This window comes from Schistocerca piceifrons, chromosome 7, assembly GCF_021461385.2.
Source record: "Schistocerca piceifrons isolate TAMUIC-IGC-003096 chromosome 7, iqSchPice1.1, whole genome shotgun sequence".
NCBI lineage: Eukaryota > Metazoa > Arthropoda > Insecta > Orthoptera > Acrididae > Schistocerca > Schistocerca piceifrons.
In genome coordinates this window covers 405,406,206-405,428,323 of record NC_060144.1, presented here as the reverse complement: position 1 = coordinate 405,428,323, position 22,118 = coordinate 405,406,206, and the positions used below count along the sequence as shown (strand labels likewise).

Genomic DNA, 22,118 nt, shown 5'->3' with positions numbered 1-22,118 from the left:
ATATAGCATTCTCATAATGCCATATTTGTCTTCCTATATTCTTGTCATGAAATTGAATCCTATATTGGTGGTAAAAGAAACACAGAAGCATGGAAAACTATAAAAAATTTAAGAAGGAATTCTAAAGAAACAACACATATTAAATATATTACTCATGACTCTTGGGAAAAATATTTTAAAAGTTTATTAACAGAAAACAGGGAAGAATACTTGGGAAACCCTGAATATAATGAAATGATAGATCTACAAGCAGAGAATTACATCCGTTTGGAAATAGAGACAGTAAAAACTGCAATAAAATCTTTAAAGAATGGAAGGGCTACAGGCATTGGAGGTATTCCTGCAGAATTATTAAAATTAGGAACAAAGAAATTAATGGAATTGTTAAGAAACCTTTTCGAAAGATGTTTAAATGGGGAAGATGTCCCAAATGATTTGAAAGTAGGATATATTTCAGTGATACATAAAAAAGGAGCGAAAGATGAGTGTAAAAATTATAGGGGAATAACAGTGACCAATACCTTCAGTAGATTAAATGGAAGAATTATTAAATATTTGTTAGAACAAGAATACAAAGAAAAGGAGGCTGAAGAACAAGCAGGTTTTAGAGCTGGAAGATCAACAATTGATCATATCTTTTGCCTACAACAAATTATTGAAAAAAAAAATGGTTCGGGCACAACCTATACATTTAGTATTCATAGATATAGAAAAAGCCTATGATAGTGTGCCTTTATCCAGTTTATGGAAAGCTTTAATATCAATAGGAATAAATCCAAGAATAATTAAAGCAATTCAAAATTTATATAAAAATTCTATTTCAAAAATAAAAATTGGTAAATATCTATCACATGGATTCCAAGTCACAAATGGATTACGTCAAGGATGTAGCATCTCACCTACATTGTATAAAATATATACAGAAGTAACTTTACAGAATTGGAAGAAAAAATGTCACGCTATGGGAATACCAATAAATGATAGAACAATATACTCGTTACAATTTGCAGATGACCAACTGATTATAGCCCAAGACTGTGAGGACATAGAGTATATGACCAGAAAATTGATTCAAGAATATAAAAAATCAGGTCTAAATGTAAACATGAATAAAACAAAGTACATGGTAATTGGTGGAGTGAATGGAGACTTAATATTAGAAGAAGGGATGGGAACAATAACAGCTACTGAGGAACATAAATATTTAGGTGTGAAAATTACAAATGATGGGAAACAGGACAAAGAAATTAGATCAAGAATAAATTCTTGAAAGACGACAATCTCTTTATTGAATGGAATTCTCTGGGACAAACACATAACAACTGATAACAAAATAAGGATTTTTAAAACAATAGTTAGGAGCATTATTACATATGGTTCAGAAGTGTGGACATCAAAATGGCAACTGAAATCAAAATTATTAGCCACAGAAATGGATTTCTGGAGACGTTCAGCAAGAATATCAAGACGAGAAAGAATAAGAAATGAAGTAATCAGAGACAAGATGAAATGTAAAAATTCAATTATTGATTTCATCGAGCACAAACAACTTAAATGGTATGGACACATCAGACGAATGGAACAGGAAAGGCTACCAAAATGCATAATCGACTGGGTACCAATTGGAAGAAGAAAAAGGGGACGACCACCTGATACATGGATACAGGGAGTTCAGTCAGCAATGAGGAAGAACAACATTCCTGAAGATTTATGGACAAATAGAGAAGAGTGGAGAACAATAAGTAGTGACTTACTGTAATCTAGAGTAGGTGCTGGAAAAATGTACTCATATTGTAAATCCAGAATAATAATAATATAATATTCTTGTCATGCAGCTACAATTTCCATTGTTTGTTTGTTTGCAAATTAATGTTTTGTGTCTCATTGTGATTTGTTTGAAATGACAGTACATTTGTATTGTAGTCTTAATGTTTTTGGCATTTTAGGAAATTTACTTTGAAAGGCAATAATGATTTTTTGGATTGCTCTCTAAGATAATTGTGTTCTACTGTTCATTTGTGTGTATTCAGCATTTCATTATTTTTACTCGTAAGTGATTAATCTTCCTTAAAGCCTATGAATCAATCATTATGGCATTGCTTTCCAGTTGTGCTGTCATCGTTGCTCTTATTCAGCAGTATTTGTGAATACAGCCTAAAGAATAAGTCGATGTTTGGTTGATGGTTAATGTATATGGTAACATGTTTCATGCACCTACTGATTGTAGTTATGTAATATGAAAGACTGAAGTTTTCTATCCCGTGTCAATTCCTATACAATAAAATCAAACAATAAAATTTGATGTGCTAATCTTAACATAAAATTGTACATAATATTTCATCTTCCTAATTTAGTCAGTTCGAAATGTTTGAATGAATGCCAATGGCAACTTTTGACTTCATCAGTACTAAATTTTCTGGTGTCATGTTTTGTAAATAATGATTTATGAATTGATTAATGTATGTTTTAGTTTTGAAAATTTCTACAGCATAGAACAGTGAGAGTGGTTCAAAACATATTTCAAAATGGTAACTCATCATTACAACTTTCTGTAACATAATGTCCTACTGTGCTGAAATCTTTGTCTCTGAGCATTTTGCATTGAAGACATATTTGTTTTTAATTATTTCATTTCTGTGCTATGTGCTTTTATTTGTATTTCATTTTGAATACGTTCTGACACAGAAGAAAGTTCATACAAGTCCAGCCCAAATGATAAAGAACATTGGCAGTGCAAAAGTAAACAATCCACAACAGCAGAATACACCCAGTGTAGAAAATGGTAATTGCTTGGCAACTGATGACAAAAAAGTAGAGCGAAAGAAGCAGGAATGTAAAAAGATTGAGCAGAGGAATTCAAGTCTGAATGGTTCAATGCCTGGAGCAGAAGAAAACCGGAGATCAAACAGTGTACCAGCAGCTGCAAAAAAAAGTAAGTTTTCATGCAATTTGTCTCTTTAACATTGTCAGATTCATGCTTAGTAATGCCCTTAAGTGAGAATAACACATTTCTTCCTGTATTATGTTTGTATTACTAATTCTGTGTGTGTAAAAAAAAAAAGTAAGTTATAAGTGACAATTGTCTCATAAAGCAGTACTGAAATTTCTCCAATGTGCCACTTGCTTGTTTGGCTAGTTTTCCTTAGACTGACTCTGCTCCTAGGCTAATGATGTTTTCTTAACATGCCTGTCTTTGTGTTCAGTACATTATGATGTTTAGTTAGAAGAGAATTTCCAGTTTTGTGTTTAATGAGACAAACCACTTTTCAGTTATAGCAAAAGTGTATTTTAATACTATGCTAGTGGATGCAATTTAGGATTGAGGAAAAGTATGTGTATTAAGTGCCAATTGTTAGAAGTCGATGAGACAAATTATTGAAACAAATCCCCAACTGTCTATGAAGGATCTCTCTTTTTATATAAGTCAAATAAAAGAAATTAACTTGGGTTGGGTTTTGAAACATTTTCCACATTTTTTGTCTTTAACCAGACCCTAAACAGAAGTGGGTGCCACTTGATATCGACATGAAGGCTCCTGGCAAACGAGACCATTCTCCAAAATTTCGAGGTGCTTACTACAGAGAGCGGAGTGCCGATTATGGTAACTATGAAACTGTTAAAATACATTTTTTAACTATCACACTTTAACTTTCTTTGTGTATTGTAAATTTTAATTTGTCCTTGGCCAGTATTACACAATATTTTTCATTGTCGCGGGTAATGAAATATTAATAAAGTAAACTGTTTGATCCCCCTCGCTTACCATTTCAACAAACATCCACCAATTGGAGGGCAAACAGATGCTTTCAATGTGTAATAATGACACATTTGTGTGATTTTGATGTTGAATATGAAGCATGATTATGTGCTAAACAAAATATTAACACTGCATAGTACTGTGTAATCTTTTAACTTAGTGTTTCACACTCACTCTCCCTTTCACTTCCCACTGTACATCCTTCATTCCTGCCCTTATTCTTCTGATAAAAAATAAATACTATGATGCTTTTCTAATTATCACTTTTGTGAGTAGTAATATGTGTGCTTTGTTGAGTGGGGAACGTGAATTAGTGGGAGTCTTCCTTCCAGTGGTTGTGCACATTGTCTTAGAGTTCCAAAAAATGGAAATTTCATAAAGCTAAAAGGAGATGGAGTGGATGATTCATAATGTCAAGGTTTCATTATTCTGGCCTTCCTGTTAGAAGCTAATGGAAAAATGTTGTTTGAAGGTATTGAGGAAAGGGTTTAGTGAGTAGGTGGACGATGAAATGCAAAGTTAAAGATTTAATAGAGGGAATACAAATACTGATATTTAAATTAAAGGCTTTGGTGGTATTTGGGACTGTGGTTTTTTGTTAGAACTCTTTCTCGATTTGATATGTTTGATAAAAGAATATTACCAGCGAAAATGTTTTGGGACTAGCTATGAGTATGGCTTTATTCAGTTTTCATAACTTTGACATTTTTGGTTGTACTTTTAATGTCAGTTAAGTTAGTACATACTCTGATTAAGTCCTACAGAATTCATATAAATATTTTGGGCTGCCTCTTCTCTTTTAAGGTAAAATTAAATACATTAACCTTACTGTGATGAGCTTAAAAAAATTGCTATCTTTTCCCAATATAGAAAAAGTTGTACTGATATCTATGTCCCTGAGCAAGATGTATTTTATTGAGGTGGGTGTAGTTGACTGTAAGTCAAATCGTGTGGACCCAGAGGTACGGTTTATTATTTAAAAATGGCTTTGAATATACATTTGACTGCTTGGTGAGTGAGTGTGCAGTTTTCACGGATTCAGAAAATTACTTTCACCTATTTTTCATTATTAATAGAACTTCATAATCACTCCAGGTGGGCATACATTTTAGTGATGTTAGTCTCGAAAGTTTTGTATTGTCACGACCAGTTGTACACAATTTAATTTTTGCCTCTGAATACTGTTGTTACACAGGATCTATGTAAAATTTGTATGAGTTGTCAGCTTGCCTACAACTCTCTTTCACCCACACATTTCACTCACTTCAAGTGTTGAGTGGAAATGGAATCTACACAATTTGTATTTTTTATGCAACAGTGATAGTATCAAGTTTTTATAAGCCACCTGGTATTAAATTGCTTCTGTTGTGGAAATTAATGCATTAAATTTCACCTGACAACAAAAGTAGCATTGCACATCTTACCATATCTCATACTAAATTGACAGTAGTGTGGAACTATGTCTAGCAAGCAAGAAATGCTGTCTAGAATCATGTCGTTAAATTTGCTTAGCAACACAGTTATAGTGTTATGGAAGTGTTGACACACTTCATGCGTGTGTGAGTAGTTGGGGATGTCATATAGATTTCTTGTGTGTGTTGCTGCTATAACGACCTGCTGAAAATACCAGCTTTGATGCACACTATATATAGTGTCAAAAACTAAAGCACAATACTTGGAGTAATATGTGTACTTGCATATATGTAACATATCGGTGCTTGAAGGGACATGTGATTGTTTACACATGTGATAGAGACAAGATTATGATTGTATGTACAGGTGTTAGTACAGTCTCAGTAAGTGTTATTTGATACCTGAGTATTGTTCTCAGTGTGGTATTATTTCAGTGTAATTATGTGTTGTAGTCAGTAAACCCTCTTCAGAGTTTGAATTGGGAATAATTTGGGACAGGGACAGAAGTGGGGGAGTGTTACTTGTTATTTATTAATAGGTTATTGGGCATTATGTAAAGATTGATACTACAGAAGATGAAGTTGATATGAAAAGTCTACAAACAAAATGAATGGGAAAGAATTAAAATACACTTGCCTCCGCAGTCAGGAGAAAATGATACACCCTGCAAAAACCACTTTAAGTCTACTATGGAAACTGAAAATTTTTCACAGCCTCTTTGTCATTACAGACTACACAATGTCTGGCAACATAGCGTAAACCTCCTGTAAAAACTTGAACTCAATGCTTTGGGTAGGGTCAGCCAGTTAATAACTAATAAGTAAAAGACATTTATCACCAGCAATAACAGTTGCAACAGACTTCAAATCCTATCAGTAAGGTTAATTCTGGTGTAGCAAATCTCTTCATTTCTAATAAATACTAAGTGGCAGTATCAGCCAATACATAAATTAGAAAAAGTGAGAGAGAACCCCATGCCGAGCAAAATGTGTATAAATAACAATCGTCTTAGAAAAATTAAAGAATTTAAATATCTTGGATTTAAGCTACTGTTTTTATTGAAGACAGATGTAAGAGCTAAGAATGTTAACATGCCAGACAGCAGGATACACAAATTTGGACAGAAAGAGAAATGAAGAGATTTGCTATAACGTGAAACTGTTATTGGAGTACGTACACCAGTACCAAGAAAAAAGTGTAAAACATATCAACCATTTTCCCAACAAATGATCACAGAAAAGGTCGTAAATTGTAGATCTGATGGCCAATTTGAACAGTCGCCCCTACCTTAAAACCGATGATGGAGATGCTGTGTGTTACCCGGCTAAATGTACACGATAAAAGATGATGGTTATTATTGTTTCATACTTTCCTTGAAACCTTATTTAATTGATGTCATGTGTAAGCATTGTGAGAGAAATACTAATTATTAATAATTAATTACTGTTCTTATTTTAACTAATTATAATATTGATTTTGTAGCAACTGTCAATACACAAACCTATTAACATACCAGTAGAAGATTAGTGCAGCAGTATAATGTCCACTGCTACTTTTTCAGTGGAGCCAACCTATAGAACTGAATTTTAGCAACAACTATTCCAAAGTTGTTATAATGTTGCCCTTTAAGTTGTTTCACGAACAAGCATCAATAGCTATTTGTTCCTTTAAGTATGAGCCACTGTGGACTAAGTTTATTTCAATTGTTTCTCCATTCTTCAATATTTCTTGATGTTTCTCTCCAGGTGACTACAGATCTGTGTTTTTCATGGAAATCTTCAATCTTTGGAATTTTGCAATTTCTTGTTTGGCAGTCATTTGCCAGTGTATTACGGAGTAATTCAAAGTTCCTCCATGTCCCTTCCAGTTTCTTTGCATCATGTGTTATCCATTTTTAATTTACCAAAATAAGACAACGGTCTTTTTGTCAGACTGTTGGGATTTCCTTTGGCTGCGGCCATAGAAACTATACCTCATTTCCTAATTGCATGTGAAATTTTTTCACTATATGTATGAAGTTGGCTATTCTTCTTCTTCTTCTTCTTCTTCTTCTTCTGCTTTTAAGGCCTCATTGGACCACTTCAGTCAATCATTTCTGGTCCTCTTCTTTGGTATTTTCCCCTTCCTAGTGGCCCAGTATCTCTTCATTAGTTCCGATACTTTTCGTCGTTCCTTATCTGTAAATACCCTTTTCATTGTATGTCGTTTGTCAATTTTTGGTTTAAATCTTATTTCTGTGTCCCTCAACTTCTTTAAATTTGGCGTTTTGTTCTGCAAATCATCCAGAGTTATTTCCAGTTCTTCCATATCCTCTCTTATTTCCTTAAGCCATCCTCCTTGTTCTTTCAAATTCCAGAGTTTCTCAATAATTTTCCTTGATAATCTGGTTTCTGGTGTCCTCAGAATGTGACCACAAAAAGAGATCCTTTTCTTTCATATAGTATCAGTGATGGGCTCCAGTTCTCTGTATACCACTTCATTTGGAACTATCCGCCATTGCCCAGCTTTTTGATATTTCTTATTTATGCATGTTCTAGCAATTCTTCTCTCTACTTTTAAAATTTTGTCAATTCTGTTTTTCTGGGTGACTTTAAAAAGAGTTTCACTTCCGTATGTAACCTCTGGTTGAACCACCGTCTTGTAATGTTTTAATTTTGTTTTAATTGATACATTTTTTATTGTACGTAGACCATGTTAGTTTTTGAGCTTTTATCATTTTATTAGTTCTTGCTCGCCATGCAGGTTTCTCGTCCAATTTGTGTGTTATAATTTCACCCAGGTATTTAAATTGTTTCACTATTTTAATTTCCCTATTGTTCACTGTGATGTGATCTATTACAAGTGGATCCGTTACCATTATTTCAGTCTTTTCAAATGATATCTGGAGTCCTAATTTTTGTGCTATATTTTGTAAGCTTGTTATTTGTTTTGTGGCTTCCTGAATATTATTAGCTAGTAATGCTAGGTCATCAGCAAATCCCAAGCAATTTAGGTTTATTTTATCTTTCTTAGTTCCAATTTTAATATTCATAGGATTTTCCTTGTACCATTCTCTCATTATATATTCAAGAGCACAATTGAATAGCAATGGTGATAAACAATCTCCCTGTCTCAACCCTGTTTTAATCGTAAATGGTTCAGATATTTCTCCTCTAAATTTTACTTTGGATTTGGTGTTTGTTAAGGTTAACTGTATCATTTTTATTAATTTAGGATGAAGTCCAAAATTCCTTAATATTTTCATCATTGAAGATCTATGGATGCAATCATACGCCTTTTTGAAATCTGCAAAGGTTATGACTAGTTGTTTTTGCCTTCTTTTGTAGACATGCATAACTAACTTCAAGGTGATTATCTCTTCTGGGCAGCTTCTCCAGGATCTAAATCCTCCTTGATATTCTCCCAGTTCCAGTTCTAGTTGATCTTTACAGCGGTTGTATAGTATTCTTGACATGATCTTATACGTGCAGTCCAAAAGGGAAATTCCTCCATAGTTGTCTGGATTTGATTTTTCTCCTTTCTTATGTAATGGATGTATTATAGCAGTAGTCCAATTTTCTGGTAATTTCTCTTCATTCCAGATTTTTACTATGCATTGGTGTAATGCTGTCTTTACTGGTTCTGCTGCATATTTCCAAAGTTCAGCAAACGTTTGATCTTCTCCACTTGCTTTGTAGTTTTTGAGTTCTTTCAAAGCTCTGTAGACCTCATTAATTGTAGGTGGATTTATATTTTCTGCTGGTGTTTTAATTGGGGTTTCTGTGTTTTTCTGAAGAAGTTCTGGGGGATCTTCACCATTTAGTAACTTGTTAAATGTTTCTGCTAGAATTTCTGTATTTTTACTATTGCTATGGGCTAGGTTATTATCTTTATCTTTTAACATTAATGTTGGAGGATCATATCTTTGTAATTGTCTGCCAAATATTTTGTAATAGTCTCTTGAGTTTGTTTTTTCACTATTTGTTTCTATCATTAGAAGTATGTCTTTTTGGTACTGACGTTTAAATCTCCTTATTATTTTTTGTGTTGTCTTCCTTTGTTTTGTGAGTTCCAAGTATGATTTTTCTGTTTTTTCATTTTGATGCCTTAACCAGGCTTGGTGTCGATCCAACACTGCTTCATCACATTCATCGTTCCACCACTGGTGTTTTTTCCTTGGATTTATAGGGGCAACTTGTTCAGCTATTTGTTTCAATTTGGGAATTATTTCTTCCAGATCATCTGTTATTTTTATATCCCTGGTTTGCGCTTCATAATCCTCATTTTGTATCAGTTTATGAGGGTCATAGGTTCTCTTCTTCTTCTGGTGGGATTTTTTCTTTGCTAATGTGGTTAATTTAATTTTAATTTTTATCATGTAATGATCTGATCCGGTATCTGTCTCTCTCAGGACTTTCACATTGTAAATTTCCTTGTGGTAATTCTTATCCATGCAGACATGGTCCAGTTGCCATTCTCCTTTTTTCCAGTCTGGATGTTTCCAAGTTTTTAGTTTACTTGGTCTTCTCTTAAAATACGTCGACTTTGAGATCATGTCATGGTTTCTGCAAAATTCCACTAGTCTTATGCCATTTTTGTTTGTTCTTCTTTGTGCTGTCCATTTCCCTATTATGTCTCTATATCTCTTTTCCCTTCCTAACTGGGCATTGAAGTCTCCAATTAAAATTTTGATGTGATTTTTATTAATGTTATTCGTCCTTTGATCTAAGAGCTCCCAAAATTTTTCTACCTCTTCTCTGTGTTCTTTTTTATTATTTTTATCATTTCTTCGGGGCATGGGCATTTATTATTGTGTACATTTTATTTGCAGCTTTTAGAGTTAATGTTGAGAGCCTGGGAGATTGTGCTTTAAATTCTATTATGGACTCTATTATTTTCAGACTCACCACGAATCCTGTTCCAAATTGTGGACACTGTTTCATGACTCTTTTCCCTGGTATTCCCTTATAAATCCTACATCCTTGTGATTCTATCGGCTCCTGATCAGTATTTCTCATTTCTTGAAGTCCGGTTATGAGAATCCCCTTGCGATCCATTTCATCCGTCAGAATTTTGAGTTTGCCTGGTTGTATGAGGGAATTTATATTGTGTGTTGCAATGTAGTTTATTTGTCCTGTCTTGAGTTTTGGTCATCTGTCCGTTTTGGGTATTTTCAGATGCTCCGACTCATCCAAGTTATCTTTCAGGTGACTGCCCACCGTATCCGAGTGCAGTCTTCCTTGGTTATTGCCAAGCGGTGGATTATTCCTTGAAAGATTTCCTTCCATGTTTGACTTTCAAAGGTAGTCAACCTTGTATGGAGCAAGCTCCGAGTTACAACTACGGTTGTTAGCCGTAGAGGTCGTTTAGTGTTTGGTCCGCGAGAGCTATTTTATTTCGCTCAAGTCCACCGGTAAACCGGTGAGGACCCCCCTATCCGCCACCTGGGATGCGCCACGTCGGAGTATCACCTCTCCGCCTGCTACGACACCGTAGTAGGTTCGTGGGAAGTTGGCTATTATTATGTCTTCTTTACTGTGTTTACTCTTTAACTGGTCTTGAAATTTTCATCAGTATTTTTCTTTCTGCAATTTCCAGTATTTCCATTATAACCCTCCTGTCAAGCTTAAACATTTTGTCACGTAAAGTGCTTCCAGACAAATTACTGGGAAGTAGTTTATAAAGTGTAGCATTGAAGGATATTGATTTCACATTAAATACATCCTTATTAACTCACGCTTGAATGACAGTAGCCGATTACAATAGTTGTTGTTTTTTTTCTGTTTTCGTGGGTTGGTTTCCACGAAAAAGATACGAGGAAATACTCTGTACATGAAATGAGAAGTGGGTACAGCTATGTGTGTATTTGACATTTTGTCTCTAAACAGTGTCATAAGAGTTAAAAAATGGTTGAATATTAATTCTAATAAATTAATCAGAAACCCAGTGCCGTCTTTCAATTAACTGGTTTGCTAAGACTGCAGAACCACATGAAAATATGGAATATGTGTTGTTCTCACTATTTGCCTATAATCAGCCCAAGAAAAGGTAGATGCACTGTTATTTGAAACTTGCCTCTTAGAGTAGGGACTGTCTGGGATGTACTCCACAAAGAATCAGTGGGCATGTGAATGTTGTTCTTAAACCACTGTTGAATTACAAATTATTGTAAATTTATGAGATGGAGAGTAAAGGTACTCGAGAAAGAAACTTTCATCAAGAAGAATCTAGAAATACAGATTATGATACTATGCAATATGTGGAGGTATACCAGATTAAATGAAGCAACATGGTCAACATTGTAAAAAATGGAAGTTACACAGACATAGACAAAATGTGAGGCAGTTATTTAAAACAGACACTTATCCAAACAGCAAAACTTGTTGCAGGTGCAAAGAAAGCAAAAGACACACATCTCAGATGTGGAAAGCAGATATTAATGAGGAGAGAGTATCAAGTAAATAATAAATGGAGAACATTTGGAAGAAATACTTTGCAGGAGTCTGAGAAGATGTAAGTAATGAAAACTTTGCCAAAAACACAAATGAAAACAATGAGAATTTGAAGAAAACCATCAAATGTGTGTTGTGTTGACACCACATTTAACCCTATAAGCTTGCAGATGATACAGTAAATAACAGTATTGCATATGCATTGCAGTCACACACACACACACACACACAGCCACTTGACACATGGAGAAAAATTAGGTACTAGAAGATCATAATGTTTCAGTAGAAATGGTTAGAGGTAATGGAAAAGTAATACAAAAGGGTACTGCAAAATTATATATGTTGTCTGCAGAGGAGAGGATTTCCCTGAAACTGAGAAAATGCTCTTTTTGTCTTATTTCACAAAAAAGAAGAGACAAACAAGAAACACAACTATAAACCTTTTAATTCCCTCCGCAGCGTACAAGATAGTCATTGAAATTATCATTAACTTTATAAAAGAAATATCAGATTACCGTCGGTTAATAAAACTATTGCTGGGTTTGGTAGCGGACAATTTTCAAATACATTTTTATGCCTGACCATTTTCTCTAGAATCCATAGCTTTTTTTTTTTTTACAGTGTCATCAAAATCTGTTCAAGCAACCATTAAAAGAAAGGAGGAGGGGGGGGGGGGGCAGTGATACGTACTGAAGAAGATACGTCACTGCTATGGCTTCAATTACATTTTGTCAAGGTAGTGAAAAAAAAGTCAAATAGGGGTAATGCAGGAGTAGGTTTAATAATGAATAGGAAAATAGGAATGTGGGTAAGCTACTACAAACAGCATAGTGAACGCATTATTGTGGCCAAGATAGACACAAAGCTCATGCCTACTACAGTAGTACAAGTTTATATGCCAACTAGCTCTGCAGATGATGAAGAAATTGAAGAAATGTATGATGAAATAAAAGAAATTATTCAGATAGTGAAGGGAGACGAAAATTTAATAGTCATGGGTGACTGGAATTAGAGTGTAGGAAAAGGGAGAGAAGGAAACATAGTAGGTGAATATGGATTGGGGCTAAGAAATGAAAGAGGAAGCCACCTGGTAGAATTTTGCACAGAGCACAACTTAATCATAGCTAACACTTGGTTTAAGAATCATATTAGAAGGTTGTATACATGGAAGAACCCTGGAGATACTAAAAGGTATCAGATAGATTATATAATGGTAAGACAGAGATTTAGGAACCAGGTTTTAAATTGTAAGACATTTCCAGGGGCAGATGTGGACTCTGACCACAATCTATTGGTTATGACCTGTAGATTAAAACTGAAGAAACTGCAAAAAGGTGGGAATTTAAGGAGGTGGGACCTGGATAAACTGAAAGAACCAGAGGTTGTACAGAGTTTCAGGGAGAGCATAAGGGAACAATTGACAGGAATGGGGGAAAGAAATACAGTAGAAGAAGAATGGGTAGCTCTGAGGGATGAAGTAGTGAAGGCAGCAGAGGATCAAGTAGGTAAAAAGACGAGGGCTAGTAGAAATCCTTGGGTAACAGAAGAAATATTGAATTTAATTGATGAAAGGAGAAAATATAAAAATGCAGTAAGTGAAGCAGGCAAAAAGGAATACAAACGTCTCAAAAATGAGATCGACAGGAAGTGCAAAATGGCTAAGAGGGATGGCTAGAGGACAAATGTAAGGATGTAGAGGCTTATCTCGCTAGGGGCAAGATAGATACTGCCTACAGGAAAATTAAAGAGATCTTTGGAGATAAGAGAACCACTTGTATGAACATCAAGAGCTCAGATGGAAACTCAGTTCTAAGCAAAGAAGGGAGAGCAGAAAGGTGGAAGGAGTATATAGAGGGTCTATACAAGGGCGATGCACTTGAGGACAATATTATGGAAATGGAAGAGGATGTAGATGAAGATGAAATGGGAGATACTATACTGCGTGAAGAGTTTGACAGAGCACTGAAAGACCTGAGTCGAAACAAGGCCCCCGGAGTAGACAACATTCCATTGGAACTACTGAGCCAGTCCTGACAAAACTCTACCATCTGGTGAGCAAGATGTATGAAACAGGCGAAATACCCTCAGACTTCAAGAAGAATATAATAATTCCAATCCCAAAGAAAGCAGGTGTTGACAGATGTGAAAATTACCGAACTATCAGTTTAATAAGTCACAGCTGCAAAATACTAACTCGAATTCTTTACAGACGAATGGAAAAACTAGTAGAAGCCGACCTTGGGGAAGATCAGTTTGGATTCCGTAGAAATACTGGAACACGTGAGGCAATACTGACCTTACGACTTATCTTAGAAGAAAGATTAAGGAAAGGCAAACCTACGTTTCTAGCATTTGTAGACTTAGAGAAAGCTTTTGACAATGTTGACTGGAATACTCTCTTTCAAATTCTAAAGGTGGCAGGGGTAAAATACAGGGAGCGAAAGGCTATTTACAATTTGTACAGAAACCAGATGGCAATTACAAGAGTCGAGGGACAAGAAAGGGAAGCAGTGGTTGGGAAGGGAGTAAGACAGGGTTGTAGCCTCTCCCCAATGTTATTCAATCTGTATATTGAGCAAGCAGTAAAGGAAACAAAAGAAAAATTTGGAATAGGTATTAAAATCCATGGAGAAGAAATAAAAACTTTGAGGTTCGCCGATGACATTGTAATTCTGTTGGAGACAGCAAAGGACTTGGAAGAGCAGTTGAATGGAATGGATGGTGTCTTGAAGGGAGGATATAAGATGAACATCAACAAAAGCAAAACGAGGATAATGGAATGTAGTCGAATTAAGTCGGGTGATGCTGAGGGAATTAGATTAGGAAATGAGGCACTTAAAGTAGTGAAGGAGTTTTGCTATTTGGGGAACAAAATAACTGATGATGGTCGAAGTAGAGAGGATATCAAATGTAGACTGGCAATGGCAAGGAAAGCGTTTCTGAAGAAGAGAAATTTGTTAACATCAAGTATAGATTTAAGTGTCAGGAAGTCATTTCTGAAAGTATTTATATGGAGTGTAGCCATGTATGGAAGTGAAACATGGACGGTAAATAGTTTGGACAAGAAGAGAATAGAAGCTTTCGAAATGTGGTGCTACAGAAGAATACTGAAGATTAGATGGGTAGATCAAATAACTAATGAGGAAGTATTGAATAGGATTGGGGAGAAGAGAAGTTTGTGGCACAACTTGACCAGAAGGAGGGATCGGTTGGTAGGACATGTTCTGAGACATCAAGGGATCACCAATTTAGTATCGGAGGGCAGCGTGGAGGGTAAAAATCGTAGGGGGAGACCAAGAGATGTATACACTAATCAGATTCAGAAGGATGTAGGTTGCAGTAGGTACTAGGAGATGAAGAAGCTTGCACAGGATAGAGTAGCATGGAGAGCTGCATCAAACCAGTCTCAGGACTGAAGACCACAACAACAACAACAACAACAACAACAACAGTGAAAAATTCAAAATAGGAGTGAAACAAGAACAAGCTGCAGAATCAGCAGTAATATGTGTGCCTTTTTCAGATCCTTAATTTGGGCAAATGAAGAATGTATAAGTCTTAATGGAACATATGAGAACATTATTTGTGCTGCTGACATAAGATTTTCATGTAGTGCAAATGACAGGCAACAAAAATTGGAAGGGCTCAGTAGAGGAACTTCGATAGTAGACCTGAAAATTGACTGTAAGAAGACTAAAATAATGTATATTGCACATGATAAAAAGGAGATTGTAAAAGTTAATAGTGAAATTGTAGAACCTGTTTACAAGGTTTTTATATTTGGGCTGGTTTAAGATAAGTGGATTGACACACAGATTAATAAACAAGAAGATTAGGGTTGGCTTGTAGTGCTCTTGGATTTTTAAAGTAACAAGTTTGAAAAAGTTTGCAATTGGTGTTCGTTATCAGTTTTGAGTTATTCAAGATCTGAAGGCTGCTCAGCAAACACTAGTTAGATGCACTGTGGGAAAGACAGGGAAACAAACAGATCGTGGAGTATAGTGAAGTAGAGAAAATAATTATTGCTGTTATTAAATTGAAACAGAGCTGGACAGAACATGTAGACAAGCAAACAGTTTTGTATGTGGATGAAGGAAGTGCTTTACTGGATTTCAAGAGATTAAAGATGGTGACCTAATGAAATTTGTGAGATGACATTAAAAAATATGCGGGAGAAGTGTGGATATGTGCATGTAGCTGAAGACCATAGTGTGTGGAAATACACAGATGTAGTCTTTATCGTGCAGTAAGAACCATATGGACGACAATGGATATTTATACTCTGTTTAGAATTTCCACAGTGAAGGAATGACGTAATTATTAGTCCAGTCATTATACAATTGAAGGAATTGTATTTATCAGACTTCCATCAGAAAGAAATCATAAGTATATATTTTTTAATGTTTGTTTAAATGTTTTCTGTAGCAGATTGCTATGGTACAGACGATTTTGATGTACCATATACAAATGAGCTTAGTTCCATAAATAAGATGCCAGTGACAAAATTAAAAATGAACTATCACAGTGGCAGCATAATGAGTACTAGTATTGACTCTCAATCTACATTGGTTCACTGTTTCATAATGTTTGCAAGAACTTTTGATATCTAGGAAACAGGGTAAATAAATTTTTGATCAACTAACTGAACTATTTGTACTCTGCCTGGAAATATCGTCTCTGTCTACTTGGAACAAAAAATGTGTAATTTTTTCCATGGCTTCTCATGAAAACTCTATAAAGATCAGTTGACATATTCATTGTTCATGCACTTGACCTTGAACTGAATCAACTGTATTTAGTACTGTTTTTCAACATGATGCAACAGATTCTGCATGTTATCGTAATTTGTAGGCGAGTACAGATTTCTTTACAGCATGATAGTAATTATAATTTTTGTAATAAAGTGAGTGGCAAGATTTCAGATATTGTTACATTTATGATTTATGTCTGGCAGGATCAGAGAATTTCGGCCATCATGATAATGAAAATCACTGGCATCATTTCGATGCATCTGAAAGAGGATATCAGCCACAGTACAGAGGTGGTAGAGGAGCAGCACCAAGGTACCGGGGCCGTGGACTACGTGGAAATATAAGAGGAATTGGCAGAGGAGCAGGTGGCTTCCGTCGGTCCCAGTCACAAGAGATTGACTACCCAGATTTTCCAACAGAGTATTCCCAGGTAACAAAACGTTCTCCTTAGCATAACCTGTTACACTGCTTGCCTCAAAACCAGGAAAGTCAACGTCACCTCATAAAGTTACAGAATTGCCAGTTAGTGTTCATTTCAAATACTATTAAAAATTCTCATGTTTTTAGTCATATAATATGATTGAATCACTCAAAAAGAAGACTTTTACCTGTTATTACAAAACAAAAGTAAAAAAGATGTTACAAAGAATTTTAAAAGGATCATTTTTTCAACTCAACCTTTGTATAAAACAGAAATACTAACATGTACACACAATATATATTGTATCATGAAAACATAAAAGTTTTGAGAGAGAAAAAGTAAATAAAATACTGTGAGAGGGGTGAAATTGTTTTGCCTTTATTTAACAGGCTTTTAGTGCCCATTGTGTATTGGCATCACAATACTTCTTCTGGCAGCTTGCCTTTATAAGTCTGAGAAATACCCTGCTTCTGGAAAAGATTGAATTTACAGTTGTTACAGATGTGTCATAACTGCACACATCACCAAAAACACCGATGTACAGTATACAAAAATGTTCAGGAAACTGTAGTATGTTAGAAGCACTGAAAGATAAACATAAAAATGGGTGTAATTCTGCAGATGATATATAAAAAACTATGTATGCACTCTGGTAGAAACATTATTAGCATGATGAATTAACAGCAGTTAAATGCTGAATTTTGTTTCAGATTTTATACATGGCTAAATTTGACCTGATTCTGATGAGAGTTCACCTCAGTGTTTTCACTCAGCCATATTAAAATTCATTCCACTGCAATATTCCTAACATATTTCTTAGCATAATGATCTTTATCTCGCATCTCTTCCCTGTACTTTAGACATTTACCTCAGTCTTCTTTGGTAATATGATCCTGTGTAAGGTGTTGGACATCGGCAAGCTTTAAACCGGTGTTCATTTTGGCTATGTTCTATTTAACTTACATCTATATGTAGCTACCTTTTGATCATTTGCAATCGGTAAATCAGCACTTGCATTGCAGGAGCAATGGAAGCCATGTTGAGAAAGGTGAATTGCCTACTGTGAGAATTTTTAATGTCAGAAACCATGCAAAAATGTGACATTTCATTATTTTTTAAGTGATGTCAGTGGATAAAATTTTCTGCACAGAATTTTTTCTTCGTTGATCAACAATGAGATATAAACGACCCAAGTTTCAGCGTGGTGAGAGTCACTAGTCTTTTGTTAGGAGCATTATCTAGAAATTGGATGAATTTGAATTCATTTTAAAGAGTATTCATCAAGGTAGACCATTGAGTTTTTATAATTGTGTGATGTATATGGTATTTCCCTTTTGTATTAATTTAGGCCAACACTTTTGTGAGCACTGCCTATTATATTCTAAAAAATTGTAACATACTGAGTTCTTTTGTTGAAGTAAGTTACTTTCTCCTCATAAGAAGCTAGTACCACACCCATGAATTAACAGGTGCAATATCATAATGTTACAGTACACTGTAAGTTTTGAATATGTGCAGTTCTATTAGTGGGATATGGAACAACAGATATTTTTGTATCTTGAAAGACTATCACTGATGTATTTCTGACTGAATATGTTGCTGTTGTTGTTGTGGTCTTCAATCCTGAGATTGGTTTGATGCAGCTATCCATGCTACTCCATCCTGTGCAAGCTTCTTAATCTCCCAGTACCTACTGCAGCCTACAGTCTTCTTAGTGTATTCATCTCTTGGTCTCCCTTTACGATTTTTACCCTCCAATGCTAAATTTGTGATCCCTTAATGCCTCAGAACATGTCGTACCAACTGGTCCCTTCTTCTTGTCAAGTTGTGCCACACACTCCTCTTCTCCCCAATTCTACTCAATACCTCCTCATTAGTTACGTGATATACCCATCTAATCTTCAGCATTCTTCTGTAGCACCACATTTCGAAGGCTTCTATTCTCTTCTTGTCCAAACTATTTATCGTCCATGTTTCACTTCCATACATGGCTACACTCCATACAAACACTTTCAGAAACGACTTCATGTCACTTAAATCTATACTCGATGTTAACAAATTTCTCTTCTTCAGAAATGCTTTCCTTGCCATTGCGAGTCTACATTTTATATTCTCTCTACTTCGACCATCATCAGTTATTTTGTTCCCCAAATAGCAAAACTCATTTACTAATTTAAGTGTCTCATTTCCTAATCTAATTCCCTCAGCATTACCCGACTTACTTCAACTACATTCCCTTATCCTCGTTTTGCTTTTGTTTATGTTCATCTTATATCCTTGTTTCAAGACACTGTCCATTCCATTCAACTGGTCTTCCAAGTCCTTTGCTGTCTCTGACAGAATTAAAATGTCATCAGCGAACCTCAAAGTTTTTATTTCTTCTCCATGGATTTTAATACCTACTCCGAATTTTTCTTTTGTTTCCTTTACTGCTTGCTCAATATACAGATTGAGTAACATCAGGGAGAGGCTACAACCCTGTCTCAATCCCTTCCCGACCACTGGTTCCCTTTCATGCCCCTCGACTCTTGTAATTGCCATCTGGTTTCTGTACAAATTGTAAATAGCCTTTCGCTCCCTGTATTTTACTCCTGCCACCTTCAGAATTTGAAAGAGAGTATTCCAGTCAACATTGTCAAAAGCTTTCTCTAAGTCTACAAATGCTAGAAACGTAGGTTTGCCTCACATGTTCCAACATTTCTACAGAATCTAAAGAATTTGTGTTAGTATTTTGCAGCCGTGGCTTATTAAACTGATAGTTCGGTAATTTTCGCATCTGTCAACATCTGCTTTCTTTGAGATTGGAATTATTATATTCTTCTTGAAGTCTGAAGGTATTTCGCCTGTCTCATACATCTTGCTCACTAGATGGTAGAGTTTTGTCAGGGCTGGCTCTCCCAAGGCTATCAGTAGTTCTAATGGGATGTTGTTTACTCCCGGGGCCTTGTTTCGACTGCTAGATAAAATTCCGCTATCAGAGTAAGTCCTCATCAGTCCTGGACAAGAAAAGACACACAAGCACAAGTCACACGCATATGGCCACTGTTGTCTCTGAATGTTAAGGCCAGACTGTGTCTGAGAAAAACTGTTATCTCTGTTGGGGTGAGTAGTGGGGGTTCTGAACAGGTGTAGGGTGGGAAGAGATGCACGTCAGGGGTGGGGAAACATGAATGTGCTGTACGTGGGAGTATGCAGGGACTTTGGGAGTACGGGATAGTGGGCTTCTAGGTGCATCATCAGGAGGCTGTGCTTTTGGGAAAAGGTTGAAAAGGGGGGGGGGGGGTAGAAAAGGTGTAAAGGTCTTCAGGTGAGCTGGAGAGAGAGAGGGGGGGGGGGCTGGATTGGACTCAGGGGAAGGGAATAGGCAGGCAGAGGACAGAAAGAATTCGTATTTCGCAGGCTGTGAAACAGTAGATGAAGCCTAGCACATTGTGTTAGGTGTTAGGTGTCATCCTGAGCAGCTTGGTGATCCTGCTCTCTCTTGGCCACAGTCTGGCAGTAGCTGTTCACACAGTAGCCAGCTTGAAATTACCGTATGTTGTCCATGTTGGACTGGTTTTTTTAGAAAATTGGACCGTTTTGACAGTCATAGTTCAAATAAAACAATTTATCTGTGTGTCACTTTTTATTTTTTCCCCACGACTAATTTCAATAGTTTATACTCTGATAGTTCTTTGTTTTGGTTTCATTTTGCTACAAGAAGTATAACAGAGACTTGTTGTTGTTATATGGCACTAAGTTTATTCGTTTGAAATGGCGAGGGAATTACAATCTGTTCCAATAAACAGAACCGTGCAGTTCATCATAGGTGAACATTTTTGACTTGATTTTCCACACTGAAATGTGAACCGTGAATGTTAACATATCAAAGATTTTTGCGAAACAAAGGTATGGTACTTTGCTTCCCACAATTTTGATAGCTAGTACACATTGTGGATCAGAGATACATATGGCATTTATGAAATTATTTCTTTCTTTACATCATCTTGTTAAAGGTATTACATTGCACAATATGACAGTAACATGGGTTCGGGAAGTAAGAGGTAGAAACAGATACAGTGCATCATTTAGTATGCGTGCGAAGCTCCTAAGGGAGCTCATTGCACAAACAGGAAATTCAATAAATTAGGTAATATAGACTAGCACACAATACAAAAACCAGTAAAGATGAATTCTCCAACTTACACTGTGTGATCAAAAGTATCCGGACACCTGGCTGAAAATGACTTCAAAGTTCGTGGCGCCCTCCATTGATAATGCTGGAATTCAATATGGTGTTGGCCCACATTTAGCCTTGACGACAGCTTCCACTCTTGCAGGCATATGTTCAGTAATGTGCTGGAAGGTTCCTTGGGGAATGGCAGCCCATTATTCATGGAGGGCTGCACTAAGGAGATGTATCGATGTTGGTCAGTGAGGCCTGGCACAATTTGGACATTCCAAAACATCCCAGAGGTGTTCTACAGGACTCTGTGCAGGCCAGTCTATTACAGGGATGTTGTTGTGTAACCACTCCGCCACAGGCCATGCACTATCAACAGGTGCTCAATCGTGTTGAAAGATGCAATTGCCATTCTCAAATTGCTCTTCAAAAGTGGGAAGTAAGAGGGTGTTAAAACATCAATGTAGGTCTGTGCTGTGATAGTGCCACCTAAAACAACAAGGGGTGCAAGCCCCCTCAATGATAAACACGACCACACTATAACATCACTACTGCCTTCAAATATTATTGTTGGCGTTACACACGTTGGCAGATGACGTTCACCGAGAATTCGTCATACCCACACCCTGCCACTGGATCGTCACACTGTGTACCGTGATTCGTCAGTGCACACAATGTTTTTCCACTTTTCAATTGTCCAACATTTGCACTCCTTACACCAAGCGAGGTGTCGTTTGGCATTTACCGGCATGATTTGTGGCTTGTGAGCAGCTGCTCGACCGTGAAATCCAAGTTTCCACACCTTCCACCTAACAGTCATAGTACTTGCGGTGGATCCTGATAAAGTTTGGAATTCCTGTGTGATGGTCTGGAATGATGTCTGCCTATTACACATTACAACCATCTTTAACTGTCTCTGTCAGTCAGCTGACGAGATCGGCTGTACACTTTTGTGCTGTATGTGTCCCTTCACATTTCCACTTCACTGTTACATCAGAAACAGTGGACCTAGGGATGTTTAGGAATGTGGAAATCTCACATACAGACATATGACACCCAATCACCTGACCACGTTCGAAGTCCGTGAGATCCATGGAGCGCCCTAGTCTGCTCTCTCATGATGTCTAATGACTAATGCACCTAATATGAGAAACGTATGATTTTGGGGGTATCCGGATACTTT

At 36.3% G+C, this 22,118-nt stretch overlaps 1 protein-coding gene across 5 annotated transcripts in view; it reads left to right on the top strand.

The window, feature by feature from the left end:
* LOC124805073 (la-related protein 1) overlaps positions 1-22,118 on the top strand; it is a 148,480-nt gene that overhangs the window by 51,142 nt on the left and 75,220 nt on the right. For 4 of the 5 annotated variants that reach the window (XM_047265500.1, XM_047265504.1, XM_047265503.1 and 1 more), the window contains 3 exons: positions 2,686-2,932; positions 3,491-3,601; positions 16,556-16,782. In XM_047265500.1, coding sequence (XP_047121456.1) covers positions 2,686-2,932; positions 3,491-3,601; positions 16,556-16,782 — 585 coding nt within the window. The remainder of the gene's footprint in view (positions 1-2,685; positions 2,933-3,490; positions 3,602-16,555; positions 16,783-22,118) is intronic. The other variant, XM_047265502.1, reaches the window with a different exon arrangement.